This window comes from Myotis lucifugus, unplaced genomic scaffold, assembly GCF_000147115.1.
Source record: "Myotis lucifugus unplaced genomic scaffold, Myoluc2.0 scaffold_394, whole genome shotgun sequence".
Taxonomy (NCBI): domain Eukaryota; kingdom Metazoa; phylum Chordata; class Mammalia; order Chiroptera; family Vespertilionidae; genus Myotis; species Myotis lucifugus.
This window is the reverse complement of record NW_005871442.1, coordinates 630,552-650,531: the sequence shown is the minus strand read 5'-3', so window position 1 is coordinate 650,531 and position 19,980 is coordinate 630,552. Positions and strand designations below refer to the sequence as shown.

At 46.9% G+C, this 19,980-nt stretch overlaps 1 protein-coding gene across 1 annotated transcript in view; it reads left to right on the top strand.

Moving 5' to 3' along the window:
• Positions 1-19,980, top strand: part of SLIT3 (slit guidance ligand 3) — a 481,227-nt gene that overhangs the window by 42,361 nt on the left and 418,886 nt on the right. The window contains 1 exon segment of the mRNA XM_023743480.1: positions 14,582-14,653. Within this exon segment, the coding sequence (XP_023599248.1) occupies positions 14,582-14,653 (72 nt within the window).

Sequence of the window (19,980 nt, the reverse complement as noted above, 5' to 3'; positions counted from 1 at the left end):
GGTTGCATAGCAATCAGGCGGTGGCTAAGCTTCACAATGAAAATTGGTGCCAATTAAGATAGTTCTGCAGTTCTAAGCTCTATCAGACCTAAGCTGATTTTGAACACCAAATGTGTCATGATTTTGATTAGAGGGCAAAGGGGGGTATGTTTGGAGCCCTTTGCCTTTGTCCGTGATTCAAAAGATGTACTTCATCTTAAATAACTAGTCCTGGCATCCTACATCAGATCTACATCTGGAGATGGTGTCAAATTCATTCTTTTCAGGGTAGAACTGGTATCATGAGTGGTGTGTGTGTGTGTGTGTGTACATGCGCACGCATGTAAAACAGAAAACGAGAGATAGCAGTCCAGATGCCAACACACCTGGAATCTATTTGTGAGGATCACTGGTTCAGTCCACATCTTGGGCCATTCATTTATTTCTCGCTAAGCGAACATCTGGGGTTCAGTTTGAGATGCCAACAAGTTTGGATGGGATCTCAAAGCTGTGGTGGGGATGGAGGTCTGCTCGCCCAAAGTGGGAGCGAGAGAGGTGAGCAGAGGCTGTTAAACTGTTCTGCAGACTTCAGTTCAAATGTCATAGCCAGAGGGTTGAGAAATTCTTCCCAGGCTGGAAAAACATTCAAAACCAGGAATTAACCAAAGGAGACTCAATCAGATCAAAATGCAAGTACAAGCTGAAAAGTGCTCCTTTGCTTGTTCACTGTGTTCCTTTTCCTCCCTCCATTCTAAGGATATCCAGGTTTGCTTCCTTTTCCAGGGAAAAAATAAGAAGAAAAAACTCGGACCTGAACCAGGAAGGAAATGCTATGAGAAAGTAAAATTCTAATTAGTTCTAGATGAGAATTGGTCACAGATAATTAGTCTACATTCCTTGGCTCATGCCTGAGAAGGCTTAAAAGATCTTTTGTTGCTAGATATGTAGACATATATCTAGATACCTAGATAAACACCCGGAGAAGCGCGCCATCATTAACGGAGCTTGCTGAGTGCCAGTGTTTAGAACAGAAATGAAAGGAGAATTTGTCATTCACAGGCTAGGAATGTTTGAATCCTTTTGCTGTCAGGACTTTTTCTTTCTTTTTTTTTTACTTTGAACTTTCTCAAAACAAAAGAAAAGGCCAACAGGTTCAAACAGGATCATTTTAAACAGTACACTTCCAGGAACATTGTGCTGAGTCACACCTGCCCTCTATGACATCTACCAGCCAGAGGATTTCTCTTTCAATTTGCATCTGTCGCTTTCCTACCTGTGGGTCAGAAGGTTGGAGACCCAGATGAGGGGCCTAGAGAATATGGCAAGTCTGTGGTGGGCTGTGCGCATTCCTTCCACTTTAGAACCAGCTGGGTCACTGCTTGGAGGACTATAAGTGTGAAAAATCCAGTTGCCTAAAGTATTTTTCTCTTAATTCCTAGTAGAAGTGACTGAACATTGACCATAGGTTGCTCAAGGCATGCTCTGTGTCTGCATGGACTGGGCTTTTGTGGAGCAATACTAACTTATAAGGAATTCTCCATCCTCCCCCTACCCCCAACTTAGCTCTCCTGTGTTGGTTCCCAGGCAGCACAGACATGAAAGAGTTAGCCTTTGGGGGCCTCCTTTTATCACCCCTCGTGTTGCTGATATGGCAACCTCATTCTAGTGGTATAGGGACCTCACCCTCCCGCTGGCTTCCTTCAGCTCAGAAGCTGTCCCTGCTTCCCCTCATCCCCTATACAAGTCAGCTGGTGTGTGCCTCGTGCCCCATACTCTCAGGACCTCTATCAAGCACTGTGGCAACGTGTTTAGTCCTGACTGTTACCATTGCATCCCTCCAGTAAATGATTGCAATACCCTGGGAGGTCCCTAGCGAGGTCCCTGGTCCCAGAAGTGAAGCAGCCAGCATCCTGGTGCTTGAACAGCATTGCACAGCTATATAGACTTTAAGTTTTACACAAAGCTTACCATCTTCACCTCATTTGTTGCTCAGTAATTCTGTGGGATCGGTGAAGTAGGTATTCACTTCTTCATTCATTCATTCAACCAACCAGCAAATATCTATTCAGCACATTCTAGATACTAGAAACTATTCTAAGCTCTGAGTTGCAGTGAACAAAACAAACAAAAATCCCTCTTCTCACAGTACTTCACATTTGAATGGATGTTCTAGTAGGTGTCATTATTCCTGTTTTTCACACAAAGAAACCACGAAGAAACTGAAACATGGAGAGGTTAAATCTTAAGGACACAGCTCATGTAGAGCTGGATTTAGAATCCAAGTATTCTATTCAACTCTCAGAATAAGGAGAATAGAATAGATATCTTGGGAATCAGCTCATCCAACCCACTTATTCTTTTTGATTTCCATAGGAACCAAAGGCTCAGAAAGATGCTTTGTTTTACACATAGCCCAGCCCCAGTCCACCTCATTACTTCTGTTTTCGTCTGTTCTGGGTTCTTTAACAAAATACCACAGAGTTGGTAGCTTATAAACAACAGAAATTTATTTTTCACCCTTCTGGAGGTTGGGAAGTCCAAGATCAGGAAAAAGGGGCAAGGGAGCTCTCTGGAGCCTCTTTTATAAAGGCACTGATCCCATTCTTGAGAGTTTTGCTCTCATGTCCTAATCAGCTCCCCAAGGTCCCACCTCTTACTACCATCACTTGGGGGTTAGGATTTCAATATACAACTTTAGGGGGACACAGACATCCAGACCACAGCAATTTCCCTTACTTTCTTTTTTAAAATATGTTTTTATTGATTTCATAGAGGAAAGGAGAGGGAGAGAGAGATAGAAACATCAGTGATGAGAGAGAATCATTGATCGGCTGCCTCCTCTGGGAAGGCAATTGGATAGGCAAATCTGGACTTCAGGGATAAGACCAAAAATATATATATTTGGGTGATTATAGACTTATCAAATATAAAGTGACCCCCAAAACCTGCTGGAATGCATCTGGCAAGCTCTGAAGGACATGCATGACTCTGTTAAATTGCATGTGCATTATGTTTGCATCTTAACACCTCTGCATGCCCCCTACTGGGGATTGAGCCGGCAACCCGGGCATGTGCCCTGCCCGGGAATCGAACCATGACCTCCTGGTTCATAGGTTGATGCTCAACCACTGAGCCATGCTGGCTGGGCCTCCCTTACTTTCTTAACCAACATAGATTTCATGGCCCTTTTTCACAAGTACTACATTCCCTCAACTGCCTTGTCCCTATCTTCCTCCATCATGCTTACCTGGAGAAGCCCTAATCTTGGTGCATTCAATCTTGGGTTGTTTGCACCCTGTCACCAAGGCAACCTTGATGTGGCTGGAGAATAAACACATGATTATGTGGACGAATCTCACAGCTCACAATCACTACCTTCAAGTGTGACTTGGTGCCTCCCGCCAGCCCTCCAGCCTTTCCAATCAGTTCACTGTCCTCCTCTTTCCTAGACAACTATTTTTCACTTTCTCTCCATCAAACACCTCACTCACCCCCCTCAGTTTCTCCTGAGGATCTCGCTTCCTTTTTCACTGAGACCGTAGAAGTGGTCAGAAGAGACTTCCACAGATCCCCACAAACACATCTGCCACACACTGTCCCCTAGCCTCTTCCTCCCCTTTTGTTGCCACTGATGACCTGTCTATGGCCTTCTCAGAGGTCATTGCCATTCCTGTGCACTGGAATTTACCGTCACCTATTCATGAGCCTCACTCTAAACGTTTTCCTGTTTTCCGGATCCCTCTCTTCAGCATATCAGCATGCTGCAATTTCCCTCATGTTAAAAAAGAAAAACAACAGAACCTTTCTTGACCCCCATATTGCCTGCTGGCTATCAACCACACCCTTCAAAATTATTTTCCCTTGATCTTCTCCTCCCACTCTTCCTTGAACCACTCCAGTTACTAGCTCATGTCTACCTCTGTACCAGCCTACTCTTCCCAGGTCACAAATGAACTCCACATTGCTAGATCCAGTGCCATCCTCATCACAGCGTTCAATAACCAACCACTCCCTGCCTCTCTCCTTGGGGCCTTTCTTACTTGACTCCCATCCCTCTACTCTCGCTTCTCCTCCTACCATACTGGCCACTGCTCCCTCCAACCTCTGGTCTCTAGTGCAGCCCAGGACTCAGTCCTTATTCCTCTTCCCTTCTTTTTTCATTTCCCATGATGCCCACATCCAGGTTCGTGGCTTTAAGTAGCATCTACATCTCTATCTTGGTTTTATCCCTGAAGTCCAGATTTGCCTATCCAATTGTCTATGAGGTCTCTACATTTGGATGATTCTAGGCTTATCAAATGTAACGTGACCCCTGAAACCTGCTCTACCCACAGTCCTCCTCCATCTCCAGCAACAATCATTCCAGTTTCATTCCTAAGCATCAACTCTTAATATCCCTCTTTCTCATACCGCACCTCCAGTCCATCATCAAATTCTGTCTGCTCTACCTTCAAAATATGTTCACCTTAACACCTCTGCAGCTGCCACCCTGGCAGTAAGATAAAGAAAATTCCCAGAGAAGGGAGGAGTATGTGCAAAACCCTGAGGCAGAGAGAGATTCAAGATGAGCGTACCACAGAAAAGGTCCAGGAAAGACAGGGGCCTGACTCTTGAGTCTGGGCAGCTGCGTGCCCTATTGGCCCCATTATGAAATGTGGGGTGAAAAGATCACATGGGGATCTGAGCTTTGGCCACAGACAAGTGGTCGGCGGTCTGGAATGCATCTGGCCAGCTCTGAAGGACATGCATGACTCTGTTAAGTTGCATGTGCATTATGTTTGCAGTGTACGTTGCGTGTGTCTGTGCATTCACACACATGCATACATATGTGTTTTCTCCCACGCTAGACATGTTTTCCTAAAGTCTGAGCTCTCGGTGTACTACTGTAGTTCCATGTACAATCCAATGGGGGATCCCTAGAGACCCCTGCTCATACTTTAGTCCTAGATAAAGTAGCCTGTTGGTCACAGCTCCTGGGGTGCCCTACATTGTTTTAGGAAAAAATGACTTAGGGCTTGTGTCCTGGAACAAGAGAACACGCAGGGCCATTGGCTCATTCCCTGCAAAGCCAGTAGCGTCCAGCTGCAGCTGTCCAGATAGGACTCCTGCCCCTCTTCCCCCACCCCCTGCTCTCCTCCTGGAAATCAAGGTCTTCTGGATCGTGTTTGGGCATACAGCAGCAGCTGGGACAGGGGTCAGAGGCAAGGCAGGCTTGGGCCACTGGTCTGCTCTGCATTCTCCTTAACAACCGTGTAATTGGAGGAAAATTGGTCCAATGTGAGGTGCGGGAAAGTTCAAAAGGGTTGTTTAGAGGTCTTTGTGTTTGTTTTCTTTTCATGCCTGATCATGTGTTGGATCCCAGCAATGTGAGATCCCTGGCAAGCCCCGGAGCTCTCTAGAACTATGTATATACAGCTAGGAACAAAGTCACCTGCATGAGCTGGCTGGGACTGAGAATACCCTTAGTGAAGTTTTGCATGGACTGACCCTTTAGGTTGGAGAGGGAAACAATGGTAAATGTTCTTAAGAGATGGGTCAGGATTCCTCCTCCTGCCCTGGGGACAGTAATTTTCAGGGGCTTTCAGAGCCTTCTTCTGAAACCATTAAATGGGCTTTGGATAGTAAGGAGAAGGGGGCACAGATTCAGTTTTCTAGTCTGCTTTGACTCAGTTTCTTTAGCTATAAAATGGGCACATATTCATCGTTGCTGGTCTTTCTCCTAGAATTGAAGCGAGGCCTCCCGGTCAACCAGGCACCAAAGGGTTAAGGAAAAAGAATGATGAAGATGTTCAAAGCACAGATTTTGGTGTCAGAGAGAACTCTATCTAAACCTTATTTATTAGCTGTGTGAGTTCAGACAAGTTTCATACCTTCTCTGTGCCTTATGTACATAATGTAAAATAATGACAATAACAATGTTTACTTCAAGAGTCGCTTTAGGGTAAATTGAGATAATGTATAAAACATCTCACACAGCACTTAGCACACCATATGTGCCCTATATTGACAGAAAAATACAAAAGGAAGAAACAAAAAGATCAATATTATTGCTTTGATGCCAAAGCAAGTAGGTTATTATGATAGTTCACACCAAATATTCAAGTGTCCCTATGGATTTCCCAGCTTCCTTTGCAGTTAGGTTTGGCCATGTGACTAGTTCTAGCCAATACACGGAGAGCAGAAGTGACATGCATCACTACTAGGTCAAGGAAGTTATGAGCTGGTGTGGCTCCTTCCTCCATCTCTTCCTCAGGCACTTTGGCCTTGGAGGTCACAAGTTCTCTGCGGCATCTTACCAGATGGAGCAAGTGTTTTATGTGAGTGTGGAATCTGTATCTACTGTGTTAACCCGATGAGATTTTGGAGTTCATTTGTTACTGCCAATAGTCTTGCTGACCAGCATAGTCATCTATGAAGGAGAAATAAATCTCCAGTATTTCTGACCTCCTGGAGCATCTAGGAATGATGATGATGATGATGATGATGATGATGATGATGATGATAGCAGCTGCAACAGCTATCATTTATTGAGTCTTTGAGAAACATGAAAAGCTCATTGTAGAGGTTAAGCCATTCAGCCCTCTCAGGTATCTAATGAGATACTGTTTTGCTATTACATAATAATTGTGTTTCTAAAATAAACTTTAACTTATTTTTTAAAAGGATTCTCTTAAACAACTTCAATGAGGCAAAAACTGCTTAGGGGCAAGAGTTTTGGACCATGACATCCAAGTTATTTCTCCTACAGAAATGTCAAAAATAAAGGTTTCTAATTGCTATTAGGACATTTTTTTAAGTTACTAATTAAAAATAACAGATTTTTAGAATTGGCATAAGCCAACCTAAATGTCATTGAGCAAATGCTGAATTCTGTGAAAGACAAGACTTAAGTCAACTTGCTTCCAAACCATCAAAATAAATTGTGGCTTGGTGCTATTAAAAAGAAGCTCCATTGGATCTCAATAAAACTACTATCAAAACATAAAAATAAAATTTTAAAAAGGAAATCCTAATGGCAAAGAAGAACCAGTCACCCCACTAAAGTGGTCATGGGTGTGGAGGCAAATAGGCGTTCTTCTCACACATGTGGGGTTTTTTTCCAAGGCCCATAGTGGTGTAAACCAACGAGCATCACTAATCAGGTTTCCTACTAGTCTGATCAGGTTACATCCCATTTGCATTATGAAAATTTTCATAGCAAAAGAATAACCTGATTTTGACTTGTTTGACTGGTGTGGAAACCAAGAAAATACGAGGCTGTCAGTGGCTAAAGCAAGCAACTGTGGAAACAGCCCCAAATTAGGGTTCTCTGCTCTTCTGACTCTGCTCACAGAGTTCCCCAGATGTGACAACTGTACATCCTCACGGATGATGGCATCACTTCTGAGCTGGAATTTGAGGCCTCTGCAGTTTGGTTCCGTCCTTGTCCTGAACCCTACCATCCTCCCTGGGCCTTCCCACCTGAAGTCCCAGCTCACAGGAAGCCTGGGGCCTCTCCATTCACTCATATACGGGGTGAGGGGAGGGCAGTTTCTGCTCTGAATAACAAAGTCAACTGGGCCCTTGTTGCTTAGACGGGTTGGTGTTTCTGAACGTACCAGTAGACCAGGAGGTCATTGAAGCTGCCTAGGAGAGTTCCTAGGGAAGGAGACCCAATTGATTTCATTACTAAAGCAAACAACTCTGGTGACTTTGGGGAGTCAGCACACTTTGACTTTCTCTTTCTTCAGGCCCTAGAGAAAAAGAAGGGACTTGCCGTGTTGTGGTGCTTGGCCTGCTGCTGACATACCATGTCTCTTTCTATTCTGGAAGCCTCTCACCCCACCCTACCCTAGTGAGGGGAAGCATTGAGCCCTGCCCTCTTCATGCCTGGCCTGTCAGTAAGGCCGATGAGTCTGAAAGCCCAGTCTCCAAGAAGATTCTGGAGGTTGAAGACAGACTCAAGCAAGTGGGCCCTCTGGGAGTCCTATTCATCTCCAAACAGCTGGCTCCCCTCACCTAGCCCGGGAAGGGTACTGACTCCTCAGGCTCCCTTCTACTTTATGATTTATTCATGAAATTCAGTGGGTCCTATTGAAGCAAGGCCCCCTTGCTTGCCGAGGGCTGTGTCAGTTGAAGTTGGGACACCAAGCAGATAGTAGACGTATTTCCCACTCTCAAGGACCTTAAGAATATAATGGGAAGATGACACCCACAATTAGGTCATAAATTGAGACAGTGTATAGGGTTAACTCAAATATCATCATTATCCATAGTAGTTAAGAGCACAGGTTTAGTATCAGGTGTCTGGGTTCAAATCCCATCACCACCATTTCAGTCAAGTTTGACTTTGGGCAAGTGCCTTAACCTTCGTAGGCCTCTGTTTCCTGATTATGGGGTGACTAAGAGTACTAGCTCAGAGTGTTTCTATGGGAAATTAATTGAGGTAGTAAAATGATTAAAAATTCCTGGCTCATGGTCTTAGTGTTATTACTAGCTATTGCTATTAGTTGTCAGAACATATTTGAGAAACTCCCGTGACATAAAAATCTTGACTCTTCTGCAAGGTAGTCCTCCCTTCTCTGTTTCTTTCAGCAGTGATTGGTAATTTCAATTGATCAGTTACCCAAGCAGTAGCTCCAGGGGTCACTTAGCACCTCCAGTTCTGTAACTCCCTCACCCCTCCTGTGCATTCTGTCACAAAACCCCTGTTGATTATGCATCATGTATATCTCCTAAACTCCAATACCTCTCTCATCCTAACCCGGTCCTCACACAGTCACAGTGATTACTCAAGAGCTCTCTTAACTGGTCTCCTTGCTTCCACTTTCACCCTCTTTCAAAACAGGCTTACTGCTATTCAAGAGAACTTTCTAAAATCCAAACCAGATTGTCATTCCCTTGCTCACACATTTTCAATGGCTTTCAATAAACAGCCAAGCCCAGATCCTTTGTCATGACCCACAGGTGCCCTCGTGATGTGACCATTGTCCAGCTCTACAGCTGCATCCCTGTGTTTCTCAAGTCACCTGCTATTCTAGTAATGCAGGCCTGTTCCCCGAATGCTCCTCAGTCTCCTAGCCCTCCATGCATGCACATACTGCCCTTGAGGTCTAGAACCTTCTTCCTTTTCTCCCGAAGAGTCACAATCAGGCTTCACAAGTAAACTCTAAACCACTATCTTTGGGAAGCCTTCCTTCACTCAGGTCTGGGTTAGCCGCCCCTCCTCTATGCTCCCACAATAACTTTCCCAACAAGATCATGGTGTAACTTCTTGTTGTCATGTCTGTCTTCTCCACTGCCATCTGACATTCTTATTCATCTTTATTTTATTCATGCAGATGCTGGAAGGGGCTAAATTGTATTAATCGTATACATTTATATTGAAAATGACTGCAGAGATGGATGGATATTAGATAGATAGATGAATGAATGGTTGGATAAGTGGGTGGGTGAGTGGATGTATGGATGGATGGACAGATAGTAGCTGGTTAAATGGATACATTAATGGTTGGATGGTTGAATGGATAAATAAGTGAATGAATTCAACAAACCACGTGGCATCAACCTCTAATTAGATCTTACACCCAGGCACCTCCAGGAAGGTCATCAGCAGTACTGCAAACACAAGGCTCTGTTTCTTGAAGCTTCACAGTTCAGTCTGAAAAGCAGTGACCTTGCAACTAGCAGCCCGTGGGTTTTTGACGTTGTTCCAGCAAGAAAGCTGAGGAAGAGTGTTGACGTTAGAGGGAGTTGGGAACCACCCCTCCCCGATAGGCTTCATCCCATCACTGACCTGGCTTGTGGCCCCTCTCCTGACTTCCTGAGGTCTGTCCTCATACGGGTCCCTTTCAGTTCTCTTCTCCATCTAGGCATCACAGGTTTATTTCCAGCTTGAACTACGGCAGGAGAATTCCACCTCTGGGCCCAGGGTGACAGAGGAGTAGATGGCTTGAGTGATGGAAGGTGCCATGGCCAAAAGCTGCTGTTGGCAGCCCAGTGATCACCTGTCCCTCTCAGGAGAAAGGCACACTTCATTCTGTTTATTTCCCTGTTCAGGAGCTGTTCTTAGAGCAGCCACGTGAAAAGTGCACCTTATACAGCTGGGAGCCCTCATCAGCTCTTCAAGGAAGAACTTCCAGACCGGCTTGGTTCACTGAGTAAACATGAATTACTTCTGGAATGAGCTAGAAATGAAAAGGGGTGTGGAACTCTTTGTAATATGGAGAACCTGCCTGCCCACACTGAAGTGGAAAGACCCTGAGGCTCTGGGGGGAACAGCCCCACCCCGCCCCACCACCCTGGACTCCTCATTCAGGGTTTACAAAGAGGCAGACAGAGCACAAACAGCTAAATTTGGTTGTGTTTTTATTTTTGTCCAGCCACAAATACCGGCAAAGAACTGAAAACGATTCCTTCCCTTCCTAGAGCCAAGTTGGTTTTATTTTTAGCTTCAACTCTGGTTTTGGGTTTTTAGCACACAGGCAGCAGTGGGCTGGATTTTAGGATTTTTGCCTAGACTGGCATTTTGGTTGCCTGAGTGTAACTCCCACCAGGCTTTGTGTGGCTGTGACAATAGAGGGTGGTTCCAGACGAAGCCACATAGAGACCCAATTCCGGCCTTAGGGACCTCCCTCCAAGAGAGTCCTGTTCAGGGAGGGAAATGCACTCAGGGTGGATGGATGACCAGGCTGGGATGGAAGAGGTGGCAACCCTGGATAAATGGGGAGGGGGGGGGCGGTCAAAAAGGAAAGAGGAAGATAGTTGTGTTTGTTGAGTGGTTCAGAACCAGGGCACTGGAGGCAGACCACCTTGTCCAAATCCCGCCTCCACCACTGCTGAGCACTGGCCTTCTGGAATGTGCTCAGCTTCTCTAGGCCTTAGATCTTATCATTGAGATGCGGATAATAATGACTCCTACCTCAGAGTTCTGCTGCCCACGATCCTGCCCATCCAGCATGCAGTGTAGCATCTGGCATGTGGTTAGGACTCCATAAGCACCATTTTGATTGCTACCGCCTGCTAGCCACTATGCATGCACTGTCATTAAGACTTACTGCCACCTTGCCCTGACCAGTGTGGTTCAGTTGGTTGAGTGTCATTCCACATACTGAGAAGTCCCAGGTTCAATTCCCAGTAGGGGCACATGCCCAGGTTGTGGGCTCAGTCCCTGGTAAGGGGCATGTGGGAGGCAGCCAATTGATGTCTCTCTCTCTCTCTCACTCTCTTTCTTCCTCTCCCTTCTCTCTCTAAAATCAATCAAAAACATATTTTTAAAAGGCTTACAGCAACCCAATGAGTAGGGTTATTTTTCAGGTGGAAACCGAAGCTCGGTGGGCTTGATAACCTTTCCCAAGTCCCATAGCAAGAACATGATATAACCAGACGTGAACCCTGCCCTAACCATTCCGTCATATGAACATGCCCTCTCCAGGACCAGGACTCACACGTGATTTAAAGGGACTTACCACTGACTCTATGGGCACTGCTCTAAATAAGTGACTAGATTCCCCTCATTCTGCTCTTCTCTGGTCTCCCCCATTCTTTACACTTTAGTGAGAGGAACACACAAAGAGCAGGTACCAGGAGTGATCCAAGGGCTCTGGTCCAATTCACAGGGACGGAAAGTGGGATGGTGGCTGCCAGGCAATAGCGGGGGTGAGAACGGGGCCTTGTTTAATGAGAATAGCATTTCAGTTTTATAAGACAAGAAAGTCCTGGAGATCTGTTGCACGAGAGTGTGAATATACTTAACACTACTGAACTGTACACTTAAAAATGGTTAAGATGCTGAACTTTATATTCTGTGATTTGTTTTTGTTTTTTTACCACAACCTACAAGAAAACACACACACACACACACACACACACACACACACACACACACACATTTAAAAGAGCCTGGATGGGTGCCAGGTGGGCACTGGAAATGTTGGGGGGAACACTTTGTAAAGTATACAATTGCCTAAACACTATGCTGTCCACCTGAAACTATGCAAAATAATATTGAATGTAAACTGTATTTGAAAAATAAAATTTAAACTTCTTAAAAAAAAAAAAAAGAGCAGCGGCACGGGAGTCAGGCCGCCGATGGGGCAAGCGGGAATGTGAGGGTTTCCAGTCCCCCTTCAGTCAGGAGCCTGGGGATAGCATCGCTGCTGCACACCTGCCCCGCAGAGCATGAAGCCCTCGGGCTGAGCAGCGCACTGCTGACAGCAGCCCTGTTCTTTGAGGTCGTAAATGCCCCCCGCCCTCACATGCTTGGCCCTTTGTGACCTCTTTCTAGTCCCCTGTCCTTCTGAAGTCTTCAGCCATCACCTGGGATGAAAGGGGGGAAATAGCAAAATCCCACTCAGGGGATATATCTGCTTGGTGCAGTGGTGGGAGCGTGGGCTTTGGGGTCGGTAGGTGAGAAGCAGCTCATTTTTTCATCCCTTCCAGTTTGCTTCACTGGCAAATGGGAGACTACTGTTCCCCCAAGTAACCAAATATACACTGTTCACTTTGCGTGGAGGGTTCAGCCAGGCTATGAACTGTCTTGTCCTCTAGGGGGTCCTGGGGGCTCAGGGAATGGAAGATTAGGGGACCCTGTTGAGGCATTCGCAAACTAGACTGTGTAGAGATGCTAGGGAAGAGGCAGGCAGGGTAGGGAGCATGAGATCGGGTTTCCTTGGGCTCATACTCCCAGGAAAGCAGCCTGCATGGAGGACACCACAATGCTCGGCATCCCCCGGAAACTCAAATGCCTTATTTTCTGTGGCATTAGCGCGGACCATTCCCAGGGGAGAGTGTACCTCTGCTGCCACCATCCAACAAGGGGCATCCCGCCTGGCCAGAGTTTTACCTCCAGCCACACTGCCCACCTCGACCGTGGTCCCTGACCCAGGTCCAGCTGTGTCATGAGACATGGTGGGGACAGTGCCCAGGGCCAACAATGCTTTTAGGGGCCCATGAAAATGTCTTAATTTCTTCTAAACTTAGAAGAAAAAATAAATATGAGCTTTCAGATCAGAGTACATGTTATAATATAGAATATTAATATATTTGTTTTTATATTAACACTAGAGGCCCGGTGCACAAAATTTGTGCACTCGTTGGGGGGGGGGGGGTGCGTCCCTCAGCCCGGCCTGCGCCCATTTGCAGTCCAGGACCCCTTGGGGGATGTCCACCTGTTGACTTAGGCCCACTCCCCAGGGGATCAGGCTTAAGCTTGCAGTCAGACATCCTTCTGGTAGCCAGGGAGCCCTCAGGGGATGTCTGACTAAAGGCTTAGGCCCCCAAGGGATTGACCTAAACTGTTAGACATTCTTAGTGCTGCCATGGAGGTGGGAGAGGCTCCTGCCACCACCTCTGCACTGGCCAGCCATGAGCCAGCTTCTGGCTGAGTGGCACTACTCCTTGGTCTGACCTAAACCCTAGAGATTAGTACTTCATTTTACAACTTTTTCTCGGTTTATAGGCAGCAGCAAACTCAGACCACACAGTCGGGTGTGCCCCCGGGCCCTCCCGCCCATTTTACAACTTTTTCTCGGTTTATAGGCAGCAGCAAACTCAGACCACACAGTCGGGTGTGCCCCCGGGCCCTCCTGCCCTCTGATTGCCATGGCATCGCTCTGCGAAGGCCAGCTGGCAACCCCAGCCCCTGGGGTCGAGTTTGCTGCCTGGCTTTCCAATGGCGATCACCGGCTGGGGGGTGGGGAAAGGCGGCCTTTGCCCACCCCCTAGCTCTTGCCTGCCACCTGGGCTGCCGATCACCATTCTTCAGTCCTTCCCCTTTTGCCGCCTCCCATCATTGGGCATATGTAAATTAGCTGCCATCTTTGTTGGCGGTTAACCGCCATCTTAATTGGCAGTTGATTTGCATAAGGATATGCTGATTAGCCAATGGGAAGGGTAGCAGTCATACGCTAATTACCATGTTTCTCTTTTATTAGTGTAGATAGTAGCAAAATATTATGTGTACATATATGTATGTATGTATGTATGTATGTATTTTTTATGGAGGAAGGTGCCAACAAAGGCAAAAGTGCCAAGGGCCCACAAAAGTCAAATGCAGCCCTGCCCTGCTCTGGTCCAAAGAGCCAGGCTGGCAGGGATTCCCTTGGGCCCCTGAATCCATGGTGATCTCTCTCACCCTCTTCACTGTTCTGTAGCAACTGCAGTCTGTCCCTCCCCCCTCACCACTTAGGATCTGGAATATTTTCTCTTATTTTATTTCTTTTTAGGGACCCATTTCACACGCCAGTTCTGTCACTTGGCTCTAGCTATCTGGAGCACGTGGTGAGAAAAATTCAAGAGGCTTGTCTGGGGTCCGTGGGAAAGAATGTTGTGATCCATTAGTGGCGTCTCTCCTAAGCTTGTGATGGGGAGGGGCAGGACGCATGCTCTGTCCTTGCTTACCAAGGACCTTTGCCTTATATCTCCAACTGGATTGACCGCAAGCTCCACAAGGTGGAGTTTGCCTTACACATGCTGAGCATCCCACATCCACTGATCTAGAAAGTCTCCTAATACCTATTGATTGATTTATTGATTGATTGATTGAAGTAATGTCTGTGAATAACACATTTGATCCAATTGAATGCCCCCTTGACATACTTTCATTCTTTTTTTCCCTCTTTAGACGTCTGAACAAGAATAAGCTCCAAGTCCTTCCAGAATTGCTTTTCCAGAGCACACCGAAGCTCACCAGACTGTGAGTAGAGTGGAACTATGTTCTCTTGCCTGGCTTTGGTTATGTGGAGAAGGTGGCTGCCTTCATGAGCAGAGCCCCGGGCTGCTTGGAACCTGGCGATTAGGCCTCACTCAGGGAGACTTGGGTATCCATGTGCTGTGCCCCACGCTCCCCTCCAGGCCCGATTTCCTTGCCCACTTCCTTCAGAGGTTGGAGGCCTGTGTGGCAAGTGGGGGCAGGCAGCAGTGGTAGTGTCCCAGAGGGCATGGGTTTGGACTAAGCATTTCAACGTCACCACCTTGATGGCTAGACCAGTCCCGCCTGCTGCCTGCTTCCCACCATTGCCAGTCGGAGAGTCCTGGGGCTGGAGGCCTGTGATTTTGTGGGAAAAGAAACACCTTGAGTTTTGCTTTGTCTTCTGGAATGGTGCAGGATATCCTGAGGAAGGGAGAGTTGGAGATGCCTCTGTGCATTTGTTCGGTGTGAGTTTGGAAGCTCAGAAGCCAGAGACACACATCAAGAAGGGGGTTGTGATTCACGTGCAGTGAGTGTGAGGCAGGTGCTAATTATTGGCAGTGAACAGCTCCATGGCTTTGAGCTCTAAGCTCTGCTGGCATGGACTAGGGTATGTTATGGGGTGAACCGGGTTGCCCAAGGCTTGCCTGTCTGAATGGAGCTGCGCCATGTCTGGCTGCTGAGCAGGCAGGCAGTGAAATTTACAGCCTGGCCGGGGAGACTCTAACTTTACTGGGGAAGTGCCAGAGTGGTGGCCACCGTTCCCATTTGCAATGGCTGTGTGTTTAATACCTACTTATGCAGTCAAACAATGCATATAGTTTCCGGGATAAATTGGGAAATACGAAACATATGTTGGTGTGTGCACTTAAGAATGAGTTCTGAATTAGGAATCTGTATCTCCATCTCTATCTACATGTTACACACAGCAAGACTATATACATAAATGTATTTTAAAGGGCTCTTTGTTGGAACAAGAGCAAGCTTTGGCTGGTGTGTCATTGGTACAGCGACCTCTCTTGCCTTCTCTAGGATACACCATATACTTTGTCAAGGTACCTCTTGCTATGTATTCCATTTCCCTTGCTCAGTCCACTTGGCCGACTTAGCTAAATGTGGGGAAGGTTATGCCCCTCTTTCTACTCTTCAACTCTGAATCCACTTTTATGGGCGTGAGGGTGGACAAAGTGCAGTGTGTGTCTAGCAGGACTGAATGAACAATACCAAGTGGGCACACAGCAAAATCACCCTGATTTTGAATTTTCTCTCTCCTCCGTGTAGTTCTTCCCTGAAATGCTCCCCTGATAGCCATCTCTCCACCCAGCACTGCATGGTGCCTTATCAACCTGCCCTAGCTAAATAGTGCGGACTATCTGCCACTCACCTGTAATCTCAGCATTACTTTCTAGGGAAACAGAAGGTGCCTGGGCTGGGGCTGCTAGGAGGCTTTGAGCGAGTGGGGTCTGAGTGTTCTAGTAACTGCAGGATGTCGGGGGCTGGTTCTTGCTCACGGGACCTGTAATGTCCACACCATCAGGTGATGCCCATACTGTGCAGGGCTGGTCTTGATCCGGGCAGAGAAGGCATTTTGGGTGATGATAACTTGTTTCTGAGCTCCTGGGGGCCACACCCAGGCAGGCAGCACGGGGTGTGGGACAGCCCAGGGAACTGTCCTAACTGCCGCTCTCTGAGAGAGGCTGGGAGAGTCACTTTCCCTTCTGTGTCTAAGTATGCTCACCAGGAAAAAGGAGACACACCCTCCTCTTCTACCTACCTCGCCAGGAGCTGTAAGTATCCGATGAAGTAATGGTGTGTGTGTGTGTGTGTGTGTTTTCAAGGGTTTAAAGTGCTGTATGAGTGTAATCACCAAGATAACTATGGTTCCTCCTACAACTCCCATCTTCCCAGCCTCGGTTTCTGACCTTCTTTCTCGGGAAGCAGTGAAGAAACTAGGAGTTGCTGTGAACAGTGACAGAGGGAGAACCTCGCTATGCTGATGAACTGAACCCAGTTTCCATGTCATTCCTTCTTCGCCGACTCCGTCCATCCTGCTCCAGATGCCGACCTGGCAGAGTGTGGCATACACAAGCACTCCTGAATGGTGGGCGAACAGATGAGTGGTACGGCCTAAGGATATAAACAGTGCTCTTAGGGAGCTCTGGCTCTTTTATCTGCCATTCACTCCCGCACTCATTCATGTATTCAGTAGGCTTTTCCCGGTGCTTCTTCCAGCCTGGCGTCGGCAGTGGGTATTGAGCTGGGGGCATGAAGGATGCCCAGTTCTCTGTGCCCGTCATGACACATTCTGAATGGCTGCCAAAAAGCTAAGCGCTAAATAAATTATTTTTCACTGAAGCAGCTATATTAACCTGGGTTTGGGCTATAATCAGCAATCCCGTTTTCTCTCTGGGCTTGATCATTGATTTTTCTTAATGGCCCTATTGTGTCTTTGTCTTATTTTGTCAGCCACTCCAAGGCCTTTTTGGAAGTAAGCAGGGTACAAATTATAAATCAATAAATGTGCAATCATGAGTGTGTATACATATGCCACTGGCTCTGTTGTAAAAGAGCACTGCCTCTCAATAGCCATTTTCTGGGGATGCTAAACGTGGACACTGTGTGGCTGTCTCTTCTGTGTGCATGTGAGATATGAAGCAATCCGGACGCACCCTTTCTTATTAGACCTATAGACAAAAACTGCTTAGTACTCAATGTTTTTTAAAAAAAGCCTTTTGGAAAGGCTATGGACATGCAATCAGACATGTTTTGAGTGTTGATAGTAAAGAGAAATAATCTCTATTGAGAACCTTTGCTACTATAACAGTAATACTAACTAGTAAGTGAGAGAAATGTGACTAAAGTTAGTCTAACCCACAGAGGAAATATCTTAGTTCATATGCCTGAGGAGTCCACTGATAGTTGAGGGGGGAGGGGGACTTTAGGAACAACTGGATCCAGGGGCTCGATGATGTCATTGGACTTCACATCCCTCTCCCCATCCCTTGGAACAGCACACATGATGGCAGCCCAAAGCAGAAGACTCCGAGGGGACCCCGGGGGAATAGTCCTGCAGATTGCTTAACTTGGTCACATGTCCATGTTGCAATGAGATGCTGTGCTCTGGGTGAAGAAGACTGGGTCACCTTGTTTCGGGGGGAGAGTGTGCAAGGCCCGGCAGTAGGTTTCTTGGAGGAAAGAATGATTCTGTTACAGAAGACAGGGGTAGGGATGCGCACTTGAAAGCAACAGACACTTACAAGTTTGCTGAATATCTACTCTGTGCAGTTCCCCAGGCTTTAATTGAGTGCTCCGGCCCCTCTCCACAACTCTTCATGATAATAATTACAGCAAGCACATTGAGTGCCTGGGGCTGTTCTGAGCACTTTACATCTCACTTATTTGATACTCCTAACAACCCTGTAGAGTAGGTAATCCCATAGATGTGAAACTCATGCTCAAGAGGTTAAAGAAATTGCCCAATATCATACAACTCCTTAGTGACAGAACCAGGAATCAAATCTAGGTAATCTGACCCCAATTCTGTGCTTTTCTCCACTAGAATCAGCTCCTGCCTCCATACTCCCATTTCATAGATGAGAAAACTAGAGCTCAGAGTTTCAATGACTTTCCCATATAGCCCATATTTCTAAGAATCAGCGCTACACTGGGCACTCTGCCCCAATGCTGAGACTTAACCTTCACACCAGTCATGCGAAGAGAATCATTATTAAATCTACTTCCAAAGCTCATATTCCTATATTCCTGTAGTCCCTAAATTGCTATAACCAGATACAATGGAATGAGGACTTGAATATGTGCCTGTGTCACTGCAAAGCCCTTCAGTCTTCCACCAGGCCACATGGCCATGCTGACCACCGTGGAGAGCCAAAGTTAGGCTACAAAGGATTGATAATGGATGGAACTGTCATAAATCTCAGGGCCTCTGTGAGGCCTTGGCTGGTTCCCCCCGCCCCCTCACACCCTCAGACCCAGCGCCACCTGATCCGTTGACTCCTGTGTATATATGTGCATCTCTGGCCATGGAATGAGAGAACATGGGAGTGCCCTGGGACTTAGGTACCACTGCATGACCAGCAGGGTCCTGGTCATGCCTCGGGCACTCATTAGCTCCCTCCCATCCTGATTTAGATCATAATGTTCTCAAGTGCGGGGACTGTGCTTCTGCCCTTGCAGGTTCGCTCCCGGCTCCTGACCAAGAGCTGAGCATAAGAGAGGGCAGGAAAGTGAAAGGGTTAAGGGGCTGCCAATTATGTGCTGTGAGACTGACCCTAACCTCTCTGGGTCTCGGGTCCCTCATCAGTGAAACAGACAATCATAGAACCTACGTCTCTGTGTTGCGGTGAGGATAAGTGGAAATAACCATGCACAGTCTGTACCAGAGCGTGTAGCACATAGAAGTGCTTAGGGAGAGAGGACTGTGGTTACCTTTCGCTAGCTGGCAGATGGAGCAGTGCGTATGCTGGGGCTTTGGCATCTGCGCTTTCAACATTTCAGCACCTGGCAAAGAATCCAAGCTCCCAAACAGATGAGGGTTGAGGGAAGCACTGCACTGGGGGTGGGGAAGTTCCTGGTCCTTGTGGTGGCTCTGCCTCCCACGGCTGTGTGGCCTCAGGCATGCTACTTCACCTCTCTGGGCCTCCGTGGTCTCATCTAGAGAGGACGGACTGGAGCGGGATCTATTACATGAGCTATCGGTTATTAATTGTTTTGTGCATCCCCTTCCAGCTTTCTTTTTCACCTGCACATGAAAGAGGAGGGAAGGACTGCTGGTTATTTGGAGGTTAAGCAGTTAACGTTGCTAGAAATACTTTAGCAGGAGCAGAAGACAAGGTGAAAACAGCAATTAAAATGCTTCTGCATCTCACCAGATTAGAGAGCTGGGGTGGGGATGAGGGACACAGTGGTTCACAACTGTTTTTTAAGAGTCTGACTCTGTCATCTGAGGATGAGCAGATCACCAGGGTCCTTTTGGCACAGCTCTCCTGGATTCAGGTCCAAAGAGTCCGTTAAATACTTGGCAGTGGTTGAAAACCTGGGGCTGGACGGGCAGTTGTGCAGCAGTGGGACGGACACCTCCAATTATTCTCTACTCAGTCCTACGAGGCATTTGACAGCTTTAAAAAAAATGCCACTGGGGTTAAACCTGCTGTCGCTCACTTGGGTCAGCAGAGTTGCAGAGACTTGGGAAGTTAATCCCCAGGCAGCTGAAATCAATATGAAATGTGGCCAAGCAACTTAGCCCAAGTCCCCGGCCTCTGATCATGGTGGAACAATGTCTCTCTAAGTGTTAAAGGTTGTGGTTTCCAGGGAAC